This window comes from Lutra lutra, chromosome 6 (genome assembly GCF_902655055.1).
Source record: "Lutra lutra chromosome 6, mLutLut1.2, whole genome shotgun sequence".
NCBI lineage: Eukaryota > Metazoa > Chordata > Mammalia > Carnivora > Mustelidae > Lutra > Lutra lutra.
The window spans coordinates 51,830,243-51,850,037 of record NC_062283.1 but is presented as its reverse complement, the minus strand read 5'-3'; the positions used below and the strand labels follow the sequence as shown (position 1 = coordinate 51,850,037).

The 19,795-nt window shown below is 34.1% G+C and overlaps 1 protein-coding gene across 1 annotated transcript in view; it reads left to right on the top strand.

The window, feature by feature from the left end:
- TINAG (tubulointerstitial nephritis antigen) overlaps positions 1 to 19,795 on the top strand; it is a 90,765-nt gene that overhangs the window by 21,929 nt on the left and 49,041 nt on the right. The window contains exons 5-8 of the mRNA XM_047734492.1: positions 9,043 to 9,166; positions 12,951 to 13,101; positions 15,532 to 15,712; positions 17,360 to 17,405. Coding sequence (XP_047590448.1) covers positions 9,043 to 9,166; positions 12,951 to 13,101; positions 15,532 to 15,712; positions 17,360 to 17,405 — 502 coding nt within the window. The remainder of the gene's footprint in view (positions 1 to 9,042; positions 9,167 to 12,950; positions 13,102 to 15,531; positions 15,713 to 17,359; positions 17,406 to 19,795) is intronic.

Genomic DNA, 19,795 nt, shown 5'->3' with positions numbered 1-19,795 from the left:
GTGTAATATAGTTGCCAGCTTATTCCAGGACAGCGATAAGGAAAATTTGGCTGATCTGTAAGAGTTCCATTGTCCACTTACAATGTAAGGCAAGGAACTAGCGTCTTATTTCTAGGTCACAGTAGCTTGAGGGCTGAGGGTCTTCCAAAAAGTTTCTGAGTGTTTGAGTTGTCCTAATGTCTGGAGATAGAATAAAATCATAAATATAACAATTACTTCTAGGGAGTGAATTGAGTTGAACAGGTTGCTACAGAAAGAGTTAAAAAAACATGTTAATTCTTAGCCTGGGGACTACATAGATAATTACCTCAATACAGCAACTTGCCTCAGAGTACAGTGAAAATGAGTTTTATTTCTCTGTAGATATGCTTCTGGATAACTTTTTCCCTCACTTTTCCCCAACTTTTTCTTTTTTAAATACCATTTTCAAAATAGGATGGTCTATGTGTACAGCTGGGGTAGGGAGTTGCTGTAACGATTTTGTTGAGGAACTCCACTGCATCCCTACCCCAAAACATCTTCCTTTCCTTGACTATATTACCTGGATGAGAGTTGGGGTTCATATAATTCTTTATCTGGGGTAGGCAAGATGAGCCATGAATCATTCTTGGTTTCTGAGAAAGCTCTTCTCTTTCCTGGTTGGATTCCTGGTTTCATTCCTTTGTTTAAGTCACTATTCCCATAATGTATTTGCTGAGCATGAGTTAGAGAAATATCAGTAGGCATTGTACACAGAGTTCTATGATCATATAGTTATGAAAAATTTGTTGCATCTATATGAATTTATTAAATTCAAGTGAATATTTGTAGAGTGTGGTTAGTAACAGTGAAGAATAGAAAGATGTTGATAGTGGAGGATGAAAAAAAGTTAACTTTAGGGTTTTGGGGAGCCCTTCTTGGATGACAATCATAAGTGAGGACAGTCAAAAAGGGAACATAAACTTAATGTTTTCCCTTGGTACAAGTAGAGTACCTGAGAGGAAGTAAAAAAAGGGAAAGAAAGTAGGCTGAGAGGGACATTGTTTGGACCATGGAACTCCTTGATGTGTATGAAGACTCACTTCACCCCCAATGGAGTAATTATGTCTGGTGTCAGGTCAACAAACCTGACTGGCTGGTAAATGCATGCCTATTTTTTTCCCCCCAAAGGTTTTCTTTTTTGTTTGTATCAAGTTTTTGTTTAAATACTAGTTAGTTAATAAGATATAGTATAATAGTGGTTTCAAGAGTAAAATTTAATGATTCATCACTTATATATAAAATCAGTGCTCATTACAAGTGCCCTCCTTAATACCCAACACCCACTTAGACTATCCCCTGCCTACTTCTCTTCCATCAACCCTCATTTTGTTCTCTATAATTAAGAGTCTCTTATGGTTTGCTTCCCTTTCCTTCCTCTTCCCATTCCCCTTTTTGAAGGTTTTCTTAGTTCAAGATTGTTTAAAGTGATGTCTTGATTGGACAGTTCTGTTCTAAATGTTTCTACACTAAAAGAGTTAAGAACTAGCAGATTAGGAGCCCCTGGGTGGCTCAGTGGGTTAAGTCTCTGACTTTGGCTCAGGTCATGAACCCAGGGTCCTGGGATGGAGCCCCACATCGGGCTCTCTGCACAGCGGGGAGCCTGCTCCCCCACACCCTGCCTGCCTTTCTGCCTACTTGTGATCTCTATCTGTCAAATAAATAAATAGAATCTTAAAAAAAAAAAAGAACTAGTGGATTAATTAACCATTCTCTGGCACTCCATTGAAACTTTGTATGTTGTATGGAGAGATTCACAATGGGACTGATTGGGAGCTGGCCATCAGAAGGAATGCAGCTCACCACAAGAAATTCAGATTCTGCCTACTGAGCATTTTGTCTTCTTAAACTACAAAATAGGCTATGACATGATTTGACCCTTATTTCAGTATTTCTCAACATTTGTTCCATGGGCTAGCAATCTTGCAAGATTAGGACTAAAGGTGTCCCATCTGTGGTCAAATAAATTTGTGTAATGGTGCATTGTATCTTCACACTAGAGCAGAAGTATATCTAGGGATCAATCAGAACTTTCTCAGTGTCTCAGAAAGAAAACAATGGATACAACCAATTATTATGACAGTATGCAAACAAATCTGGCATTGCCTGAGGTCCTTTTGAGCCAGCAGAAACATCACAGTTGAAGTCTGTTAATAGGCATGTGTGAGCCAGTGTGTTTACCCAAATGGGCACTATTCCATTTACCATGAGGAACATGAGCTCTGGAGCCAGTGCACTTAGGGCTCAGTCTGTTTTTTTCACTTATTGCCTCCATTTTCTCCTCTGTAAAATGATGATGGCAGTAATACCTTGCTCATAGGGTTGTTAGAAGTCCATGAAATGCTGAAAAATAAGTGCTTATTATATACCATATTATATACATATATAACAGAAATGTTATCATATACCATACAAAGTTGTTCTTTCTCCTTTGGATTAACCTTGGGAGAATAGTAGGGTCAATTCCCTACTATTCATTGCTACTAATTTGGTAAGAAATAAATTATCAAAAGCTTCATCACTTGGAGATTTTTATTTCATAAGGAAAATTATAGCTCTGGATTTATTGGCCCTGATGGCATTTACATATTTCTGGTGAACCTAAAAGTTCTACTATGCTCCTAAATCAAATTAAATCATATAAAAAAAATCAACAGCTTTGTACCTGAGTGTTTTTCCAGGCATAATATTCAAGTGTTTTTGAATTTGGGAGATAACTTTAAGAAGCTTCACTGTGTTATAACCTATTACAAATACTGTGAATATTTTGAATGAAAAATACTATTTTCAAACAGAAATAGGGAAATAAGAGTTCACTTCTATACTTGTCTCAGCTAAAAAAAAGTTTTCAAAATAGTTTTGTTGTTGTTGATTCCCCAGGGAGAACAATGAAGTGAACAAAGCTGTTATCGATGTTTTAAAAACTTTTTCATCCACCTTATAGCTTACTAGTATAACATCTTTTCCCAGTCACCCAAGATGTATGATTTTGGTGAGTTTTAATTGGCATTACTAACACAGGAAAAATAATGTCTTTATGGTTTGTTGGAAGCTAAAGTAAAATATTTTGTGTATTATAAAATAACTTTTAAAGCCACCAATCATTGAGAATGAGAAATGAAAATTTATTTAATTATTTGAATACTTGATCGTTGTGTAGACAATATTCAGTATTGACTGACTGACTAGATTTCTTTCTTTTAAAAAAGTTTATTTATTTATTTGAGAGAAAAAGCACAAGTGGCAGGGAGGGGGAAAAGGAGAAGCAGATTCCCCGATGAGCAGGGAGCCCTAGGACACCTGGCTTGATCCTGGGGCTTGGGGATCATGACCTGAGCTGAAGGCAGATGCTAACCAACTGAGCCACCCAGGTGCTCTTGGATTTATTTCTCTTGTCATCAGTTATAATAAGAGGATTTGATTTTTCCTTTCTGAAGTATGTTTCAATGATAGCAAGTAGTGAGCGATGAGAAGTACCATTGGAAAAAATCAAAGAGAATATTACCATGTGTAGTTTGTAAACTTCCATAGGCTACTGAAAATTTTTTTTGATTAAAAATAATCTACTTGATTCCAAATATGTTTGTCACCTATGTAAATAGAAGCCTCTGTAGCAAATGAAGCACTAAGTAGAAATGTGAAGGACACAGTTATATGGTTTGGTTCTTTATATAATACGAAACAAAAATGATCATTTTTCCCATAAAAATGATGTTTAGCTCCCACATACACGAACGTAGGTAAATGGCATCAGACTTGAGTAATAACTTAATAAAAATGCAGGTACCGATGATACTGCAGAAGAAGGGCACAGCCAGATGTCATGGAGTCTGTTTAAGTGTATATTTTCCTCACTTCATCTCAGAATTTTCTTATCTATGTAGGTATGGAGCAAGGGACAGAATAGGATGCCAGTTCTTGCTGTCCATGAATTAAGAGTTTTAGAATTCAAAGATCATTAAAACATGTGTTTATGCCTCCTTTCTCTCTTTCCCAGAATGGAACCCCACACCCTTTGAGAAACTTTAGAAAATATGCACTCTGCCTTACTCCTTATTCAGCCAAACTTTTGGCAGAATGAGCTCATGGCAGTGTCTTATCTCTCACATCAGTTTTTGAGTTTTTAGTTCTCAGTTTTATTTTTCTGTACTAGTTGCAATCTGGTGCGTAACACTGTGGTATAATTGAACATAACTTGAACAACACCGTGGACCTGAATTGATCACTGCAAGGCAAATCTCCAAAAAGAAATGTGAAAATTTATTTTTTTCCCTCTCTGTGATTAAATATTTGGGGCTGTGAAAAAGTAGATTCCTGAGATGATTTGGTGTGTTGATAGAACAAGCACCTGTTCCCTGGGTAATTCCCAAATCTGGGTTAGCTAGTCCAGATTACGGTTCTTCCCAGAGCCTGTTCCAGGAAACACTAGTCCTTTGATCTGCTTTACAATCAAAAGGATGTGAAATGAAATGAAACAAGACGAAATAAAATACTTGGCATTGGGTCATGAACATTTAAAACCATGAATACGATTTCTACGTCCTGGAGTCTCACAACACTTAGGTAGATCGTAAAAAAAATATTTCAGTGAGGATGAAAATATATTTAATTTTCAAAACCAGTGTTTCTTAGAACTGTTAGATTAATCAACTCATTCTTTTGTAATTATCTGTTATAATTCCCCCAGAACTAGTGTTCTAAGAAACTCATTTGAGGAAATATCATAGTTCATCAATTTCTAGATGCTTATTGTCTTCACTTCTTTACACCTCTAGAATTGGGATGTTTCTTATATTTGATGATGTCCTGACTTCAATGAAATATGGTTTTACCCTAGCAAATTTAATGTCAGATATGTGTGCTATTTTAGTTATGATTAAGCTCATCTGAGAGAGACAAAAATTCAGAATGATAGTGGCTTCAATAACATTGGAATTGGTCTACCACCAACAAATCTGGAAATAGATGGTCCTCCATTAGAATTGCACTCCACGGTGCTGGAGACCCAGGCTTCTTCCTTTTTGTTGTTCTGTATTCAAGTCTTTATATCCAAGGTCATATCATGGTTCAAGGAGGCTATTCCATGTCTATCTGTAGCTGGAAAATAATTTCTGGTAGCAGGAAAAAATAAATAAATAAATAAATAAAAAGGAATAAAAGTGAGGCGTCATTTGTCTCTTAAGGAAAGTTCTCAGAAACTGCCAATGACACTTCTGCTTATATTCCAGGGGCCAGTACTTAGTAAGGTGGCCACACAGAGTAGCCAAGAGGAACTGGGCAATGCAGTCATTTTTTTTTGAGCTGCATATGATGAGCTAAAATTGTTATTTCTATGAATAAAGGGAAATCCTATGAAAAGGGGAAGGGTTGGAGAAGAATTAGTACTACCTGCCATAGTATGATCATGAAATATTGATATTTATAGATCATTAAGCAAATTACCCCATAAATAGAAACTAGGGAAATATCCAAGTTAACCCTTCCAGAATTAAAAACATTAAGATGAATATTGTTGAAGATGAAAAATTCATTTTGCCATAAGCAACCTGAAAATTAATCTTATCCTCTCCAATTAGTTTAGAAGAAATTTAGTTTAGAAGTAGTTTAGAAGAAATTTCTTAGTTTTCATGGCCTTGGGTTGTGAAGGGCAGAACAAAATGATATTCTCTGTTGAGTTCTTTTGATTCTCGGGTCACTCTGATTATCCAAATTTAAGTGGAGGAAAGTGCAGCTAGAGATAGAGGCAGTCTCACATGGTGGATATTGTGGAGATATGGGCTCTGAGTAAGAATGTCCAGAATGTCCAGAATTTGACTAGAGTGTTCTCAACTGCTCTATGATTATGTTTGCATTACTCTTTCAGAGATTTTGATTCAACTAAATGCAGAAAGTATGTTAAAAAATTCTTCAGTGTTCACCATTGTCTTTAATTTTTATATTTGCAATATCTTTAATCTCTAAATTTAAATAGAAATATTGAAACTGGGAGACTGTTCATATTTAGCCTCAAATTTGACTAATGTTAATTTGGAAGTACAACTAGATTATGACTGAAATTTTTTGATATTACAGTTATAATAATTAAAAATGACCATATGCCACAGTGTAAATCCTTTTAAAAATAAATTTGTATCTTATTTAAGCCATTGTCATTTTGAAATTTCTGTCACTCTCAGCTGATACTCTTGATTCTTTTGCTTTATTAATCTATCCTTTGGCATACATTCAAAAGTATGTGTTGAAGCCAAATTTGTGTTACCGGTTCCTAAAAGCTATTATTCCATGATGCTTGCCTTTATTTATAAGCCATTAAAAACACTCTTACTTTACAGGGGCATGCAATAATTATGGAATAATGGGATATATAATTTGCTCTTTATTTATTATGTCAGATTATCTGATATCATAAGGCAAATAAAATTACAAGTAGTATATTCCTGTTGATCTTCAAATCCTATGGGCTTATTTTTAGGAAAAGAGGTATTAAATAAGTGATAAAAATTCAGAAAGATCCAATACGTGAGCCTTTTGAATTGGACCTGGCTTAGTGGGTTGATAAATGCTTTGCTTGTTATTTCTCTATTGCCTTATGTTATTAAGAAGGATTAACCATGGGACGCCTGGGTGGCTCAGTTGGTTAAGCAGCTGCCTTCGGCTCAGGTCGTGATCCCAGCGTCCTGGGATCGAGTCCCGCATCGGGCTCCTTGCTTGGCGGGGAGCCTGCTTCTCCCTCTGCCTCTGCCTGCCTCTCTGTCTGCCTCTGCTCGCTCTCTCTGTCAAATAAATAAATAAAATCTTTAAAAAAAAAAAAAAAAAAAAAAAAAAAAAAAAAAAAGAAGGATTAACCATTAGTATTTTTTAAGCAAAAAATCATAAAAACAACAAAACAGACTGTTTGTATTTATAACAACAAAAACAGATTGTTGATATTTATAATTTAACTTAATGCACCTAAGGAGGAAATATTTTTTTAAGAGATGCAATCTACCAATTAAGTCTATATTTCTTCATCATTATGAGATATTTGTGGAATACCTCCTATGTGCAAAACATTCTGATGGGTTTTGGCATATGGAAGTCAAATTCTAAATAACTCAACCAGGCTGAAATGTGTTTGAAGTAATAGTTGTATTTTTATTGCTTCAATAGAGTAAAAGGAAAATATCCTAGCTATTTTATTAAATTATAAAGTGATAGCATAACAACCAACACTTCACCTGTTTTCCTAGAAACTTGAGACCACTTAGTACTATAAATATTTAGAAGCACACTGATATGGCAATGATAATGAAACTAGGAGGTATTAGTAATTAACAAGATAGGTGTATTTCCACTGCAGTTGGAAAAGACTCCTTTGGAGAATGAATCTATCTCTCTGGAACTAACTCTTCAGAGCAGTCAATTTATTCTGCTCCAACTGTAGGTTTCAGCAGTGTAGTCAGTCTCATGGCTTACAGATCTAACATCACCTGGATTTCTGCATATCATGGATTTCCACAATACTGCTCCTAAAGGTATCATGCAGGCACTCTACTTGATGTGATCTACTTGACATTTTCTATACATTTTCTATACTTTTTCTATACATTTTCTATACTTTTCTTCCATCATCTAAATAGCAGTGTTTTTAGTAGTTGAACTCAGGATTTAATAACTTTCTTATTGGGTGATAATAGTCTCTTTAAATCAAAACTAAACTCTCTCATTAAAATTCAAATTTATAAATATTTTGGAAGGATATCTTTTCAAGCTGACATGTAAATTCCAAATCTTCCTTTAGTCTCTGAAGCAATTATATACCTGTCAGAAGTAATTTTGTTTGCAAGATACTGGATCAGTAGCCCAACTTGTTTAATGGAATGCATAATCATTAAACTTTTAAACGGGTAAACTTTTAGCTTTTATGGACTTTTTACTTCTGTTGTAAAATATCAGTGTATTTCTAATAAAGAAGGAAATGATAAATGGAGCTTAGTTTTAAGAATTCTAAAACCTGGGTCTGGTTTCATGGGTATTTCTTATTTAACCTTAATGTCATTTAACTTTTAGAAGTTTATCTCCTCATTCATAAAGTAGAGTAAATGATATTTGCCATGATTATATAACATAGAGCTATCAAGAAGATAAAATGTTGAGAAAAAAATGAAAATCTTAAAGCACTCTCAAAAATGATATATGTGAATGTGTGTATAATTAAGTGATAAAAATTAATAAACATAATTTTTATTTTGTTTGAGTCATTATTTATGGAAATGAAAGTTATCACTCGAGAAAAATTTGGCGAAAAAAACAGGGTATGGTGTTTGAGATCTTCTTTGAGTGACTTGAACGAAGCAAGGCCCATAACTTTTAATTTACCTTCTTGGAAAGACAGTAGGTGAAACAGATTCTCTCAGGACTTGAACATGGTTCTCTGAAGACATAATGGTATTGTACATTTGGCATTCCACAAAAGCCCCTTTTGGATCTTCAATAATATTTATAATATCAACCAATTCATCCTAGTTTTTTTCATAATGGCCAGGGCAAGTTTGGTTCTTCCTGGACTTCCGAGTGTAGTAATGCATAGTTGCTACAGATGCATTTGTTTCGAAATTAATATCATACAGAATCACACTCTCTAATGTAAGAAGGGACATAAAAGTAAATGTTATTTCTGAGAAGTAAATGTTATTTCTGAGACCAATTTTAATAACCATATTGTTTTTCATATGGGTGATGATCCAAACTCTGATTCATGATGATAGAAACATTGACTAAAATTATTGTGTTGTATGCTAATCCCTCCAAAATTCTACATCTTATTCTTACGATATTTCTCTATGTTAGGATTCCCTGCATTGAATTATTTTTAAATGTATATGAAATAGAAATCCTACACTATTAATACCTTTTAAGGATGTCATCAGAAAACACGAATATATAAAAAATAATGATAAACATTATAAAAAGCCTTGGCACATTCTTATAACAGTTATTGGGATACATTTGAAGAAATCTGACATGTCTGCTTCTCTTCTTTAGGCTTCTTTACCTGCAACAACTGATCTTCCAGAGTTTTTTATTGCTTCTTATAAATGGCCTGGATGGACTCATGGCCCATTGGATCAAAAAAATTGTGCTGCATCATGGGCATTTTCTACTGCAAGTAATAAAGTCATTAGTTACTTCCTTGTAATTCTCCCTTTAGGTCAAGATTCTGGGACAGTAATTAAAAGATCTTGAAATTTAGAATATTTCAATATTAACATTTGGCCAATTAAAATAAAATCCTATTCAGACCAGAGAAAGCAGCCTGAACATTATATAAAAATTCCATTTTCACTCTGAAAATTCATCTTGATTTTTAGGGTATAATTTTAAATGGAGAATAAATCAAAAGAGCAACAAAGAAAAGTTACCAAAATTTTTTTGTCCTTTGAGTTAAAGCCAGATGATAAGAAGAGTGTAAAGTATGTCTTCATTCATAATATTATCTGTAATACTAATATGAAATTACACATACCTATATAATTCATATATTCTTTTTCCTTTATAAATTTGCAAAAAAGTCTTATTATTAAACTACTTTGATGTAAAAAAATACTTCAGAAGAAAATAATAATGGATTAAATGGGTTTTATCATTTAGATGAAAGCAAATTTGTAGCTTTTGACTCTAAAATGGTTAAGAGTAGCTTCCAAATTAGTATTGCTGTTACTTCAAAAGGATCAGGAATACTACTTTTATAGTTACTTTCATAAAAGTTCACAAGTCCAATAAATCAATACTCAAGTTAATCTTAAGTTTTGGTCTCTAAGGTATCCTCAAAGGAATGTTAATTATATTGCAGCAAATAACTTAAGCCTAACATAATGTTGATTGGCTACTATCAAAGGTCTTCATTAAACTATGTTCTAGGCTTTGAAGGTAATTTCAAGAGTGCTCAGAATTCTAAATTCTTAGCACAGAAAACATTGTAAAATAGGTACATAGGTTTACAGAGATGCCAAGCTCTGAAGGGTAATACTATTTTAGACAGAAAAGTGCTGATATACTTGTCTAAATATCATTGCTTCATAATATAAGCTAGTTTGTTTTAGAAATGATGACTTTGGCCAAGCTTACCCCTGGAATGGCTTTATCTACTAAGTGTATTCTATATCCTACTCCTCTAAAACATATGCTTTCTGGATTTCTGATATTTGATCACTTATTAAGGATCCACATGGTGGTCCTGTTTGAGCCTTGCTTCATATGGGTAGGGAGATACTTAATCAGATAAATCATTTGTCATTTTGTGTTCATGTGGTTAATGTATTACACCTCTTAGGGGATATATAAGAATTTTGCTTTAAATGGAAGCTAGACCAGTATTTCTGAAGATATCTTAGGAAAGATGTTGCTGGTTAAATAGTGAGAGTAACATGCTAGTCTGATTTGGATGGTGTATTTTGGTGTCCCCAAGACATAGTCCCATGAATGGCCTCTGCTGAGGTTTATGTATGGATTTGTCTCCTACCTAATTCACCAAAACACCAGAAAGAGGGTTTTCAACACTTCTGTGGTTTCAGATGACATGGTTTTTATATTGTGTATTCAGTATGACAAATCAAACTCATGCTGGTTTTTTTCTGAGTATGTTAGGTAAAGAAAAGAATAAACTAGGTTCTTTTAAGAATCCGTGTAACTGTGTCAGAAAATAATAGTTAAAACAAGAAAAAAATGTTTTTCAAAGAAGCTAAAAGCTATTAGGTGAGATAAAGAAGACATTTTAAAATATACATCTATAAAACAAAAATTAGACAGCCAAATACAATTTAAGGACGATGTCAGAGACTGAAGAGGTGAAAGAGTTTGAAATGGGAGGCGTGATGCTCGTCACAGGCAAAGATGGAGATATAATAAATAAGCAGGGGAAATGGCAGTGTGTCTCAGAGTTAAAGGCCAATAATAGTTTTCAAAAAGAGGTAGAAATCAATTCACTGAGCTGAGTCATTCTTAAGTATTTCAAATGAATTTGGATTAAACATTCACTGAGATTCAGAAATGTTTGTCAAAGAGCAATATATTGTTTCCCGTTGGAATTTAAAATATTTATCCTTGAGTTGAAATCTACAGATTCATGGGGTTGGGAGGGATCTTAGAGGTCGCATTTTTCAAGCCTTTGGTTTTCTAAAAAAGGTACAAGTAGATAAAATGACTAACCCTATCGCAGAAATGATCCTGGAAGTCAGGTTACTGATTCCATGACTGCTGTTGTCCCAAGTAGTTTTTGAACTAGGGAATAGTTAGACTAACATTTTCAAACTTACATTGGATTCTGAACCCTTGATCTGAAAGTCAAAGCATCAGAAATTTTCTATTTTCTTCTATGAAAGAAGGAGTTATTTTCTTTTTTTTTAGATTTTTTTTTTAAGATTTTATTTATTTATTTGACAGACAGAGATCACAAGTAGGCAGAGAGGCAGGCAGAGAGAAAGAGGAGGAAGCAGGCTCCCTGCCTAGCAGAGAGCCCAATGCGGGGCTCGGTCCCAGGACCCTGGGATCATGACCTGAGCTGAAGGCAGAGGCTTTAACCCACTGAGCCACCCAGGCGCCCAAGGAGTTATTTTCTTGAGAATAGCAGAGGTGATAGTAGAATGTCATCTGCTCTTATGAAATATATTCCAGCATAGTAAGAGGTGGGAATTGAGAAGAAAGTAGGAGGTTATAGACTGAACAGATATTGAACATTTAAAATGTGCCAAAATTGCACTGCAGAATTATACATATGCTGTAGTTACATAAAAACCCTGTACATACAGAAATATATATGTAAATGAATTATTTAAAAATGAATTATTTTAGAATAATTCTAAATTAGCTCCTTGAGAAGTTCCAGTATACAATTTTGATGGGCAAAACTACAGCTTCTTCTGAGAAAATCAGATGGATAAAGAAAGTTTACTTTTTTGCCTTTAATTAAAAGTAATTAAGTTTAAATATCAAGAACAAACTATACCAGTTACCCAACAACCACAAAAATTTGTACCAAAATTTTCCCATGATCTCATCATTCATATTAGTTTATCATGGTAGCATAATCAAAAAGATAATGTAAGTAGTTTTCTGATACTGGTCGGTTAATTTTGCTAGTTTATTTTTCTGTGAGTGTAGCATTGTGATTCTTGTTCATCATTATAATTTCTAGTGCTTAGTACAGTGCCTGTCCCCTCATAGGCAGTCAATAAGTATGTATTGGGAAAAGGAATGAACTAATTAATGACAGCCATGGAATTTTATATTGTTATCAAGTTATATCAAGTATAAACAAGGTGAATTCCATGTCCATGTAATATAGGATCATGATTTCCAAAAGTATTATAAAGATAAACATGTGCTGTTAGGTTTTAGATATTTATAAGGTTCATATTAGTATAGATTAACTTATGGTGTTCAGAGTAGCCAACCCAGATACTGGTTAAAAACCAAGCATTCAGTTTATTACAATACATCAGATTAACTTGGATGAATTTCCAGTTAGTATTTCTATAAATTTTTCTGATTTCTTCCACTTAGTTGCACTCATTTCAAAATTTATATGTTTATCCATGATTATATGTGAGGTACAGGAGTTACAAATGTAAATGAGACATGATTCTTGCCCTCAAGGAGTTTCACTTGACAGATTTCTTAATGAAAAATTCATAAGTGTATAGAACATGAAAGGAACAAGGGACTAGAAAAGTCTTTGAAGTCAATAAGACAATTGAGCAAACCAAAATTGGATAAAAATTATGACTGAAATTGTGACCCAGTTGACTTTGCTGGAATACAGAGATACACTACTGACAATGGTTTTGATTTTAAATTACACAAAATTCTGAAGACTAGGATTCAAAAGAAGTTATGTAAATTATTAAAAATGCCACGTGCCATTTGAATATTAACCAGTATTCTGTTTGAAATAGGTGTGGCAGCTGACCGAATAGCAATTCAGTCCAAAGGTCGCTACACAGCCAATCTATCTCCTCAGAATCTGATCTCCTGCTGTGCCAAGAACCGACATGGATGCAATAGTGGAAGCATTGATAGGGCTTGGTGGTTCCTGAGAAAACGTGGGTAAATAGCTACCTGACATATGTTTCTAGGATTCTTATGAGTTCGTTTGGGGTTAGAATAAGGAAAAAAATAAATTGTAAGATTTTTACTAAAAAAATATGTATATATATGCTACACCTATATAAATATGTGTATTACCTTGAAATATATAAATATATTTGGTTATCTACCAAGATTATAAGCTATTGGAGGTGATTATTTGATTAATAGTGATAGTGATTGATAGTGATAGTGATTATTTGAAGAATGTATACATTCCAGACTAAATTACTGGAAAGGCTCAAGTAAGCATTGTCTTCTTGTTGCTCTGTGCTAAATGGCTCTACTGAATCACAGTGGGAATAGAGTAGTTGGCATTGCTGATACCCTGATGAGTCTTTGCGTTACCCAGGTAGATGGATAATGCTAGGTAAAAATTAGATGAAGAATAAGATGAATAAAATAAAGAATATATAGTTGCCTCAGCTAATCAACATCACTAAGTGTCACTGTCCCATTCAATGGGAAAAGGCAAGCTGTATTTCCTTACTCACATGCAGTCTGATACCTATTGCATCCTCATATCTACTCTAAGAGATAATCTACATAAAAGCTAAGTGATTTGGGTAAGGAAACTGCAGCTGATAGCTAGTAGTATACATATGTACTGCTCACCTGTCCTTTTATCATCCACTGAGTACTCTAGGTTTGCTACAGAAGAGTCAGTTGCTATGAAAGCATGGATGTCAGATATTGATGGGCAGCAATAAATTTCTTTAAAAACATTTCATACATTTTGCTTAATAATGTGGTGGTTAGAATGAAAAACTTGGGATGATACCTTCCTGGTATAGTAGTGCTTGGATGGCTTCTGTTTTGAAGTATGACAAAAATTAACAGAAGCTATAGAAGAAGCTCAGAAATAGAAATTAACATTGAGACCCAACTAAATCTTACTGTGTTGGTCTTCTCAGGTTACCATAACAAAATGCCATAGACTGGGGAGCATAAACAACAGGCCTTTATTTCCCATAGTTCTGACGGCTGAGAAGTCCAAGATCAAGATATTAGCTGTATTAGTCCTGGCGAGAAACCTCTTCTCATTTGCCTTTTTGTTGTGTCCTTACGTCGGGGAAAGAGAGTGCTAGTATCTCTTTCCCTTCTTGTAAGGGTGCGGATGTCAGTGTGAGGGCCCCAACTCCATCACTTCATTTAAAGCTAATTATCTCAAAGGCCCCTCCAAACACCATTACATTAGGTGTTGGGGGGTTCAATACATGAATTTTGGGTGACACAATTCAAGCTACAGCACTGATTATCTGCAATATGTTTAATGTAATATGTTTAATGCAAGACTTTTTGGACGTATTCATAGTCTTTAATGGCTTTGCTTTCATCACGCTCCTTGCTCACATTCTCTTACTCTCTTGAACACTACTGAATTTTTCTGAAGCAATCCTATTGGATATTTCTATGGCCAATTCAAATTTTATATATATATATAATCAAATTTTTTTGAACTTGGGATATTTATTTTTTAATCTCCTCAAAACATTTTTTATTTTTATTAACATATAATGTATTATTTGCCCCAGGAGTACAGGTCTGTGAGTCATCAGGCTTACACATTTCACAGCACTCACCATAGCACATATCCTCCCCAATGTCCATAACCCAGCCACCCTATCCCTACCCCCCAACCCCCAGCAACCCTCATATAAAATCAATTTTATGGCTTATTTTCCTTATGATCTTCTTCTATATTCAATAAATAACTTTAGTTTTGGTTCCAAATAATTTATATTTTACTATGTTAGGTTTCAAAATCAGAAATCAAAATTATTTTGTTTATTCTTCTGTACGATGTGTGTGTCTGATAACTTTCTACTCTATTAACTTTAAACACTATCTTAGTGTATAGTATTTCTCTCAAAATATGCTGAACCACAGAAACATATTGAACAATTGAAATCCTATGAGGAGTTATTTATAACTCAATAAAAATTTAAAAATAAAACAAAGAACAAAACGTCCTTAATTATAATACATCATTGATCAAAATAACCCATCTCATCATAATAAAATCATTGTCTTTTTCACATTAAACTTGGTTTTTCTACATTATAATTATAGATACAGGATGAAGTCCTGCCCCTATTAATATTACCACAGATTTTATTGGCAGTCACTTTTCATCTTTAGGAAATTCTGTACTGTAGATAAATTATTTATTAAAATGAATTGAAACAAGACTTTTAAAATTACAATGAAAATGAGGGGGCAGGGAAAAGTATAATATATTGAACTGGTATGTTGGAGTTAATCCACATTTTGAATGTTACACATGTGAGCAGTTAGGAAAATTTATAAATGTTTAATTCAGTAAAATTGCACATAGATAGTGTATTACAGCTTTTTCCTAAGTATTACTTCTTTGTTAATTCCTCATAGATTGGTGTCCCATGCATGCTATCCACTTTTCAAGGACCAAAATGCTACCAATGATGGCTGTGCCATGGCAAGTAGGTCTGATGGGCGCGGAAAACGGCATGCCACAAAGCCATGTCCCAACAACATCGAGAAATCAAACAGAATCTACCAATGTTCTCCTCCATACAGAGTGTCCTCCAATGTAAGTCTAAATGGCAAGAATTAACAATGGTTAACTTTCTCAAAAAGACATAGCTCTGCTGTTATTTAAACTCTTTAAAAACTATTATATTCTAAAGTAATGTTAGTTTTCAGAAATAATTTTTATATTCCTAAAGTGTCCATTAAAAGATTTCTGATCTTTGTATTATTAACAGCATGAATAATTATGTGACATATATTTACATACTTGACAAATAAAAGCTAAATCAGGGGTGCCTGGGTGGCTCAGTGGGTTAAAGCCTCTGCCTTCAGCTCAGGTCATGATCTCAGGGTCCTGGGATTAAGCCCCACATAGGGCTCCCTGCTCAGTGGGGAGCCTGCTTCCTCCTCTCTCTCTGCCTGCCTCTCTGCCTACTTGTGATCTCTGTCTGTCAAATAAATAAACAAAATCTTAAAAAAAAAAAAAAACTAAATCAGACCTTTTTTCACTGACTTTACGGCAGTAGTAGTTCATTGTGCCAATCCTTTGCCTTAGTCCACAAAATAATTGAAGTAGACATAGCCATTATGGGAAAATGACTCCCTTAGATACTAGTTTTTCATGTTGAAAGCTTGGATAAATTTTACTTCATCATATCAGTGTTACCCAGACCTCACTTTCAGAATATCTGAAACTTCAGTGGCTTTCAGTTACCTACAGAATATGGTTTAGTTACCTACAGACTATGGCATATAGGTCTTCTATGATTTGGTTCTGACCTACTGCCTTTACAGACTTTTGTCCTGTCTGCATATGCTCCTCCACCTGCTCGTAATGCTCCTGATAAACAGGACTACTGTCTGCTCCCTAGACACATGGTTCTCTCTCATGCTTGTCTACTTAGGCAGGTGATGATTCCTCTGACCCATGTTGGTTATTCCACCTATTTCCATCAGTAGAATCCCACACATGGTTCAAGGCCCAGGTTAAAACTTCATCTCCTCTGTGACCTTTCCTTGACTCCTACACAGGATTACTTTTCCTTTTCATTTGCATCCCTGGGAACTTGGAGCTTATCTTTGTAATAGAACTTAATATATTATAATGCAATTAGTTGTGCTACTGTCTGTCTACTCCACCAAAATGTAAATTCCTTGAGACAGGTACAGGGTCAGTATTTGTTTCTGTCCTAGTTTTTTGTATATACTCTGTGATCAATGCACATATATGAATGAATAAATAAATGAATGACCTGCCTTTTTACTAAGGGCTGCATCACACAGTGGGTGACAACATAGAAATATTTATACACTATAGCCACACTGAGGACTGCACTAAACAATCATCTGAGGTTCTTGTGATCAAAAGAATGGAGATGACACAAATCTCCACTGATAAAACATGGTTTTAATTAATTATTTTTATCTGTGACCAGAAAAAGTTATTACTTTATTTCTTCTTCATTCCAAAATTATCACCAGTGGAAAAAGTCAATGAAACAAATGGGTCCATCTTGTCTTTAGCAACTTAATCAATGTGCTGTTTCACACTAAGTATTTCAAGGTATTATTAAGAGTAAATTATAAGTGGTCAAGGCACATTGGATTGTATAATTCTTAAATTGATTATGCAGCACCTAGCATTATACACCAAACAATAGGTATAGTATGCTCTGATAATAATGTTTATTGATGCTTTCCCTTCTAGGAAACTGAGATAATGAAAGAAATCTTGCAAAATGGACCAGTTCAAGGTAAGTTTGAATGAAATATGGTTTTGTCTTATTTCTTTCATAAACAATATGACCTTTCAATTCATGCAAAAGGAGCTTAATAAAAGACAGAAAATTTTTACTTTTAGAGTGTTCATAAAGGTTCAACAGTTCTAATATCAGTGCAATTATAGCATATATGCTACCTAATAACTTCATTATCTGCCATTTTATTTTAAGAAGATAGGCACATTCATTGAGTTCCTAAATATTAATAACACATTTGATGAAAGTCTGCTGAATCTTTCCAAAAGTGATCATGGGCCAAATAGATAATCAAACATGAAATGCTAAATGGTAGAGCTCATTTAATTATCCAGTCATATTTAAGAATCATACATAGTATTAGAAATTTCCTCACCTTCACTTTAAAGGGATTAGGTAATGGATTGAAAAAAAAAATAAAGCTTTAGCAGTAGAAAAAAATCAAATATTTTCCTTTTTCCGTAAACTCAAAATAAATTAAATAAGCCAGTGTGATTTTTGTGTTTTATAAAATGCCTTGTATTTTGATCAATTTTGTAAATGTGTTATGGCTAGTAAGTTAACAGTAAATAAGAAAATAATATACTGAATTTACATTAACTTTCATTTTTAAGATATCATCTGTGAGATGTAAATCCTCTGTTTACCTACTGAATTTTATTTTGCACCACTGCGATGGATGAAGAAGATAGGTTTATAGAATATATTCCCTGACTAAACATTGCCTTGAACAGCATGGAAGAACAAAGCAAGTGAGGCCTAAAATGGAAATTCAGGTTGTGAACATGTGAAAGCCCCAAAATATATTATCAGTGGAATGAACCAAATAAATTTAAATTAACCAAAATTAAATTTAAAACATTTGATATACACCTAAGGAATTATCGGTCAACAGCTGCTTTTGCTTTTCTGAATGCTGACCTAATTAGTACTGGTTCAGCATCTAGCAGGAATCACAGATTTTAAAGTTGTGTTGGAACGATCTTTATTGATCATTATCATCACTTAACATTTATTGAGAAACTAGAGCTTACACTAAATGTGTCCTGAATTTAATTCTAAAAATCCTGGAACCTTAAACAAAACCTGGACAAATGAAGAGAATTTTTTTTTTCCTTATAATAATGTAATTTTTATTAGGTGTTATAAGACTGGGGGAGTCATATGTAATTTACATGCACGCTTCAGTAAGTTCGTGTGACAAATTTAAAGGAGCACAGGCATTGGGAGTCAAGGCTGAATTCAAAATTCCACCTTTGACGTTTGCTACTTAGAATGACTTTGGGCAAGTTATTTCAGTTCCCTGAATCTTCAAGTCATTGTATAACTGTTTCAAGTTTCTCTATTTCTCTCTTTTAATGAGTCAGAAGAAATTTGGATCATAATTCTTTAAAACTGAGAGCCCCAGGGGTTTATTTTATAGTCAAGTACTTAAATGTTCATGAATTTCACATAATACATAAAAAATAATCAAAAGTGAGAATCACAGTAAGAATCAAATGATAAACATTTTAAAATAGTGGAGTTGAAATCCAAATTATTAAAGGCCTGTGTCAAGAACGTACCTCCTGCCAGCCCGAGCCAGGAGCAGAAGATAGTGTTGCCATCAAGGTGAGCTCCATCCTGCCCTCGGCCTCCTAACAATGCTGTGTGTATGCTTGCGGCAGTTTTCCAAAAGCAAAATTGCACTACAGTAACATATGTTATGTCCTTACGGGCTTATCAGGTCAGTTTTGGTGTCAGAAACTGAAACAAAGAGCTACCTTCAAGTTAATTGTAATGGTCTCTCTCCCATGCTTCTTCTGTCAGTACTGTTTCTCAGCAATGAAGCATATATTTTATTCCTGGTGCTTAAGGAGAGTTGAGAGGAGCTGAAAGGGTCAATGGTTCCACAGAAGAGAAAACCCACTAGCAGTATCTTCACATTTATATAAGTGCTGGTTGACTCATCTTGCTGTAGATGCCACATGATTGTTAGCACAGCATTGCCTGGTTAACATACAGCATTTTCTCCTCGCTCAGTCCAAAGAATGGAAAAGGCAATAGAATGTTGGGTAAATAACAGGGTGTACATTCTTCTAAAATCTGTAGAATTAAAAATAAGTTTAGGTGCTGAAAAGAGAACAAAACAAGATCTGCATAAAGTACAGTTATATAAATTCTTAAAATCCTATGGGAATGTATTTTATTTATTTTTGGGGAGATGTATTTAAAGTAGATAAAGAAGACCTGACCTCTTTTGAGAATATTCAAACAACATAAGAAAAAGCATGAAACATTGAAAAAGGAGATAAAAGGTGGAACATCAAAAAGCTATATATGACTTTGGAGTAGAAGTTTCATTTTAGGATCTGTCAAATACTTGTGACCTTAATTTTTTTATTATT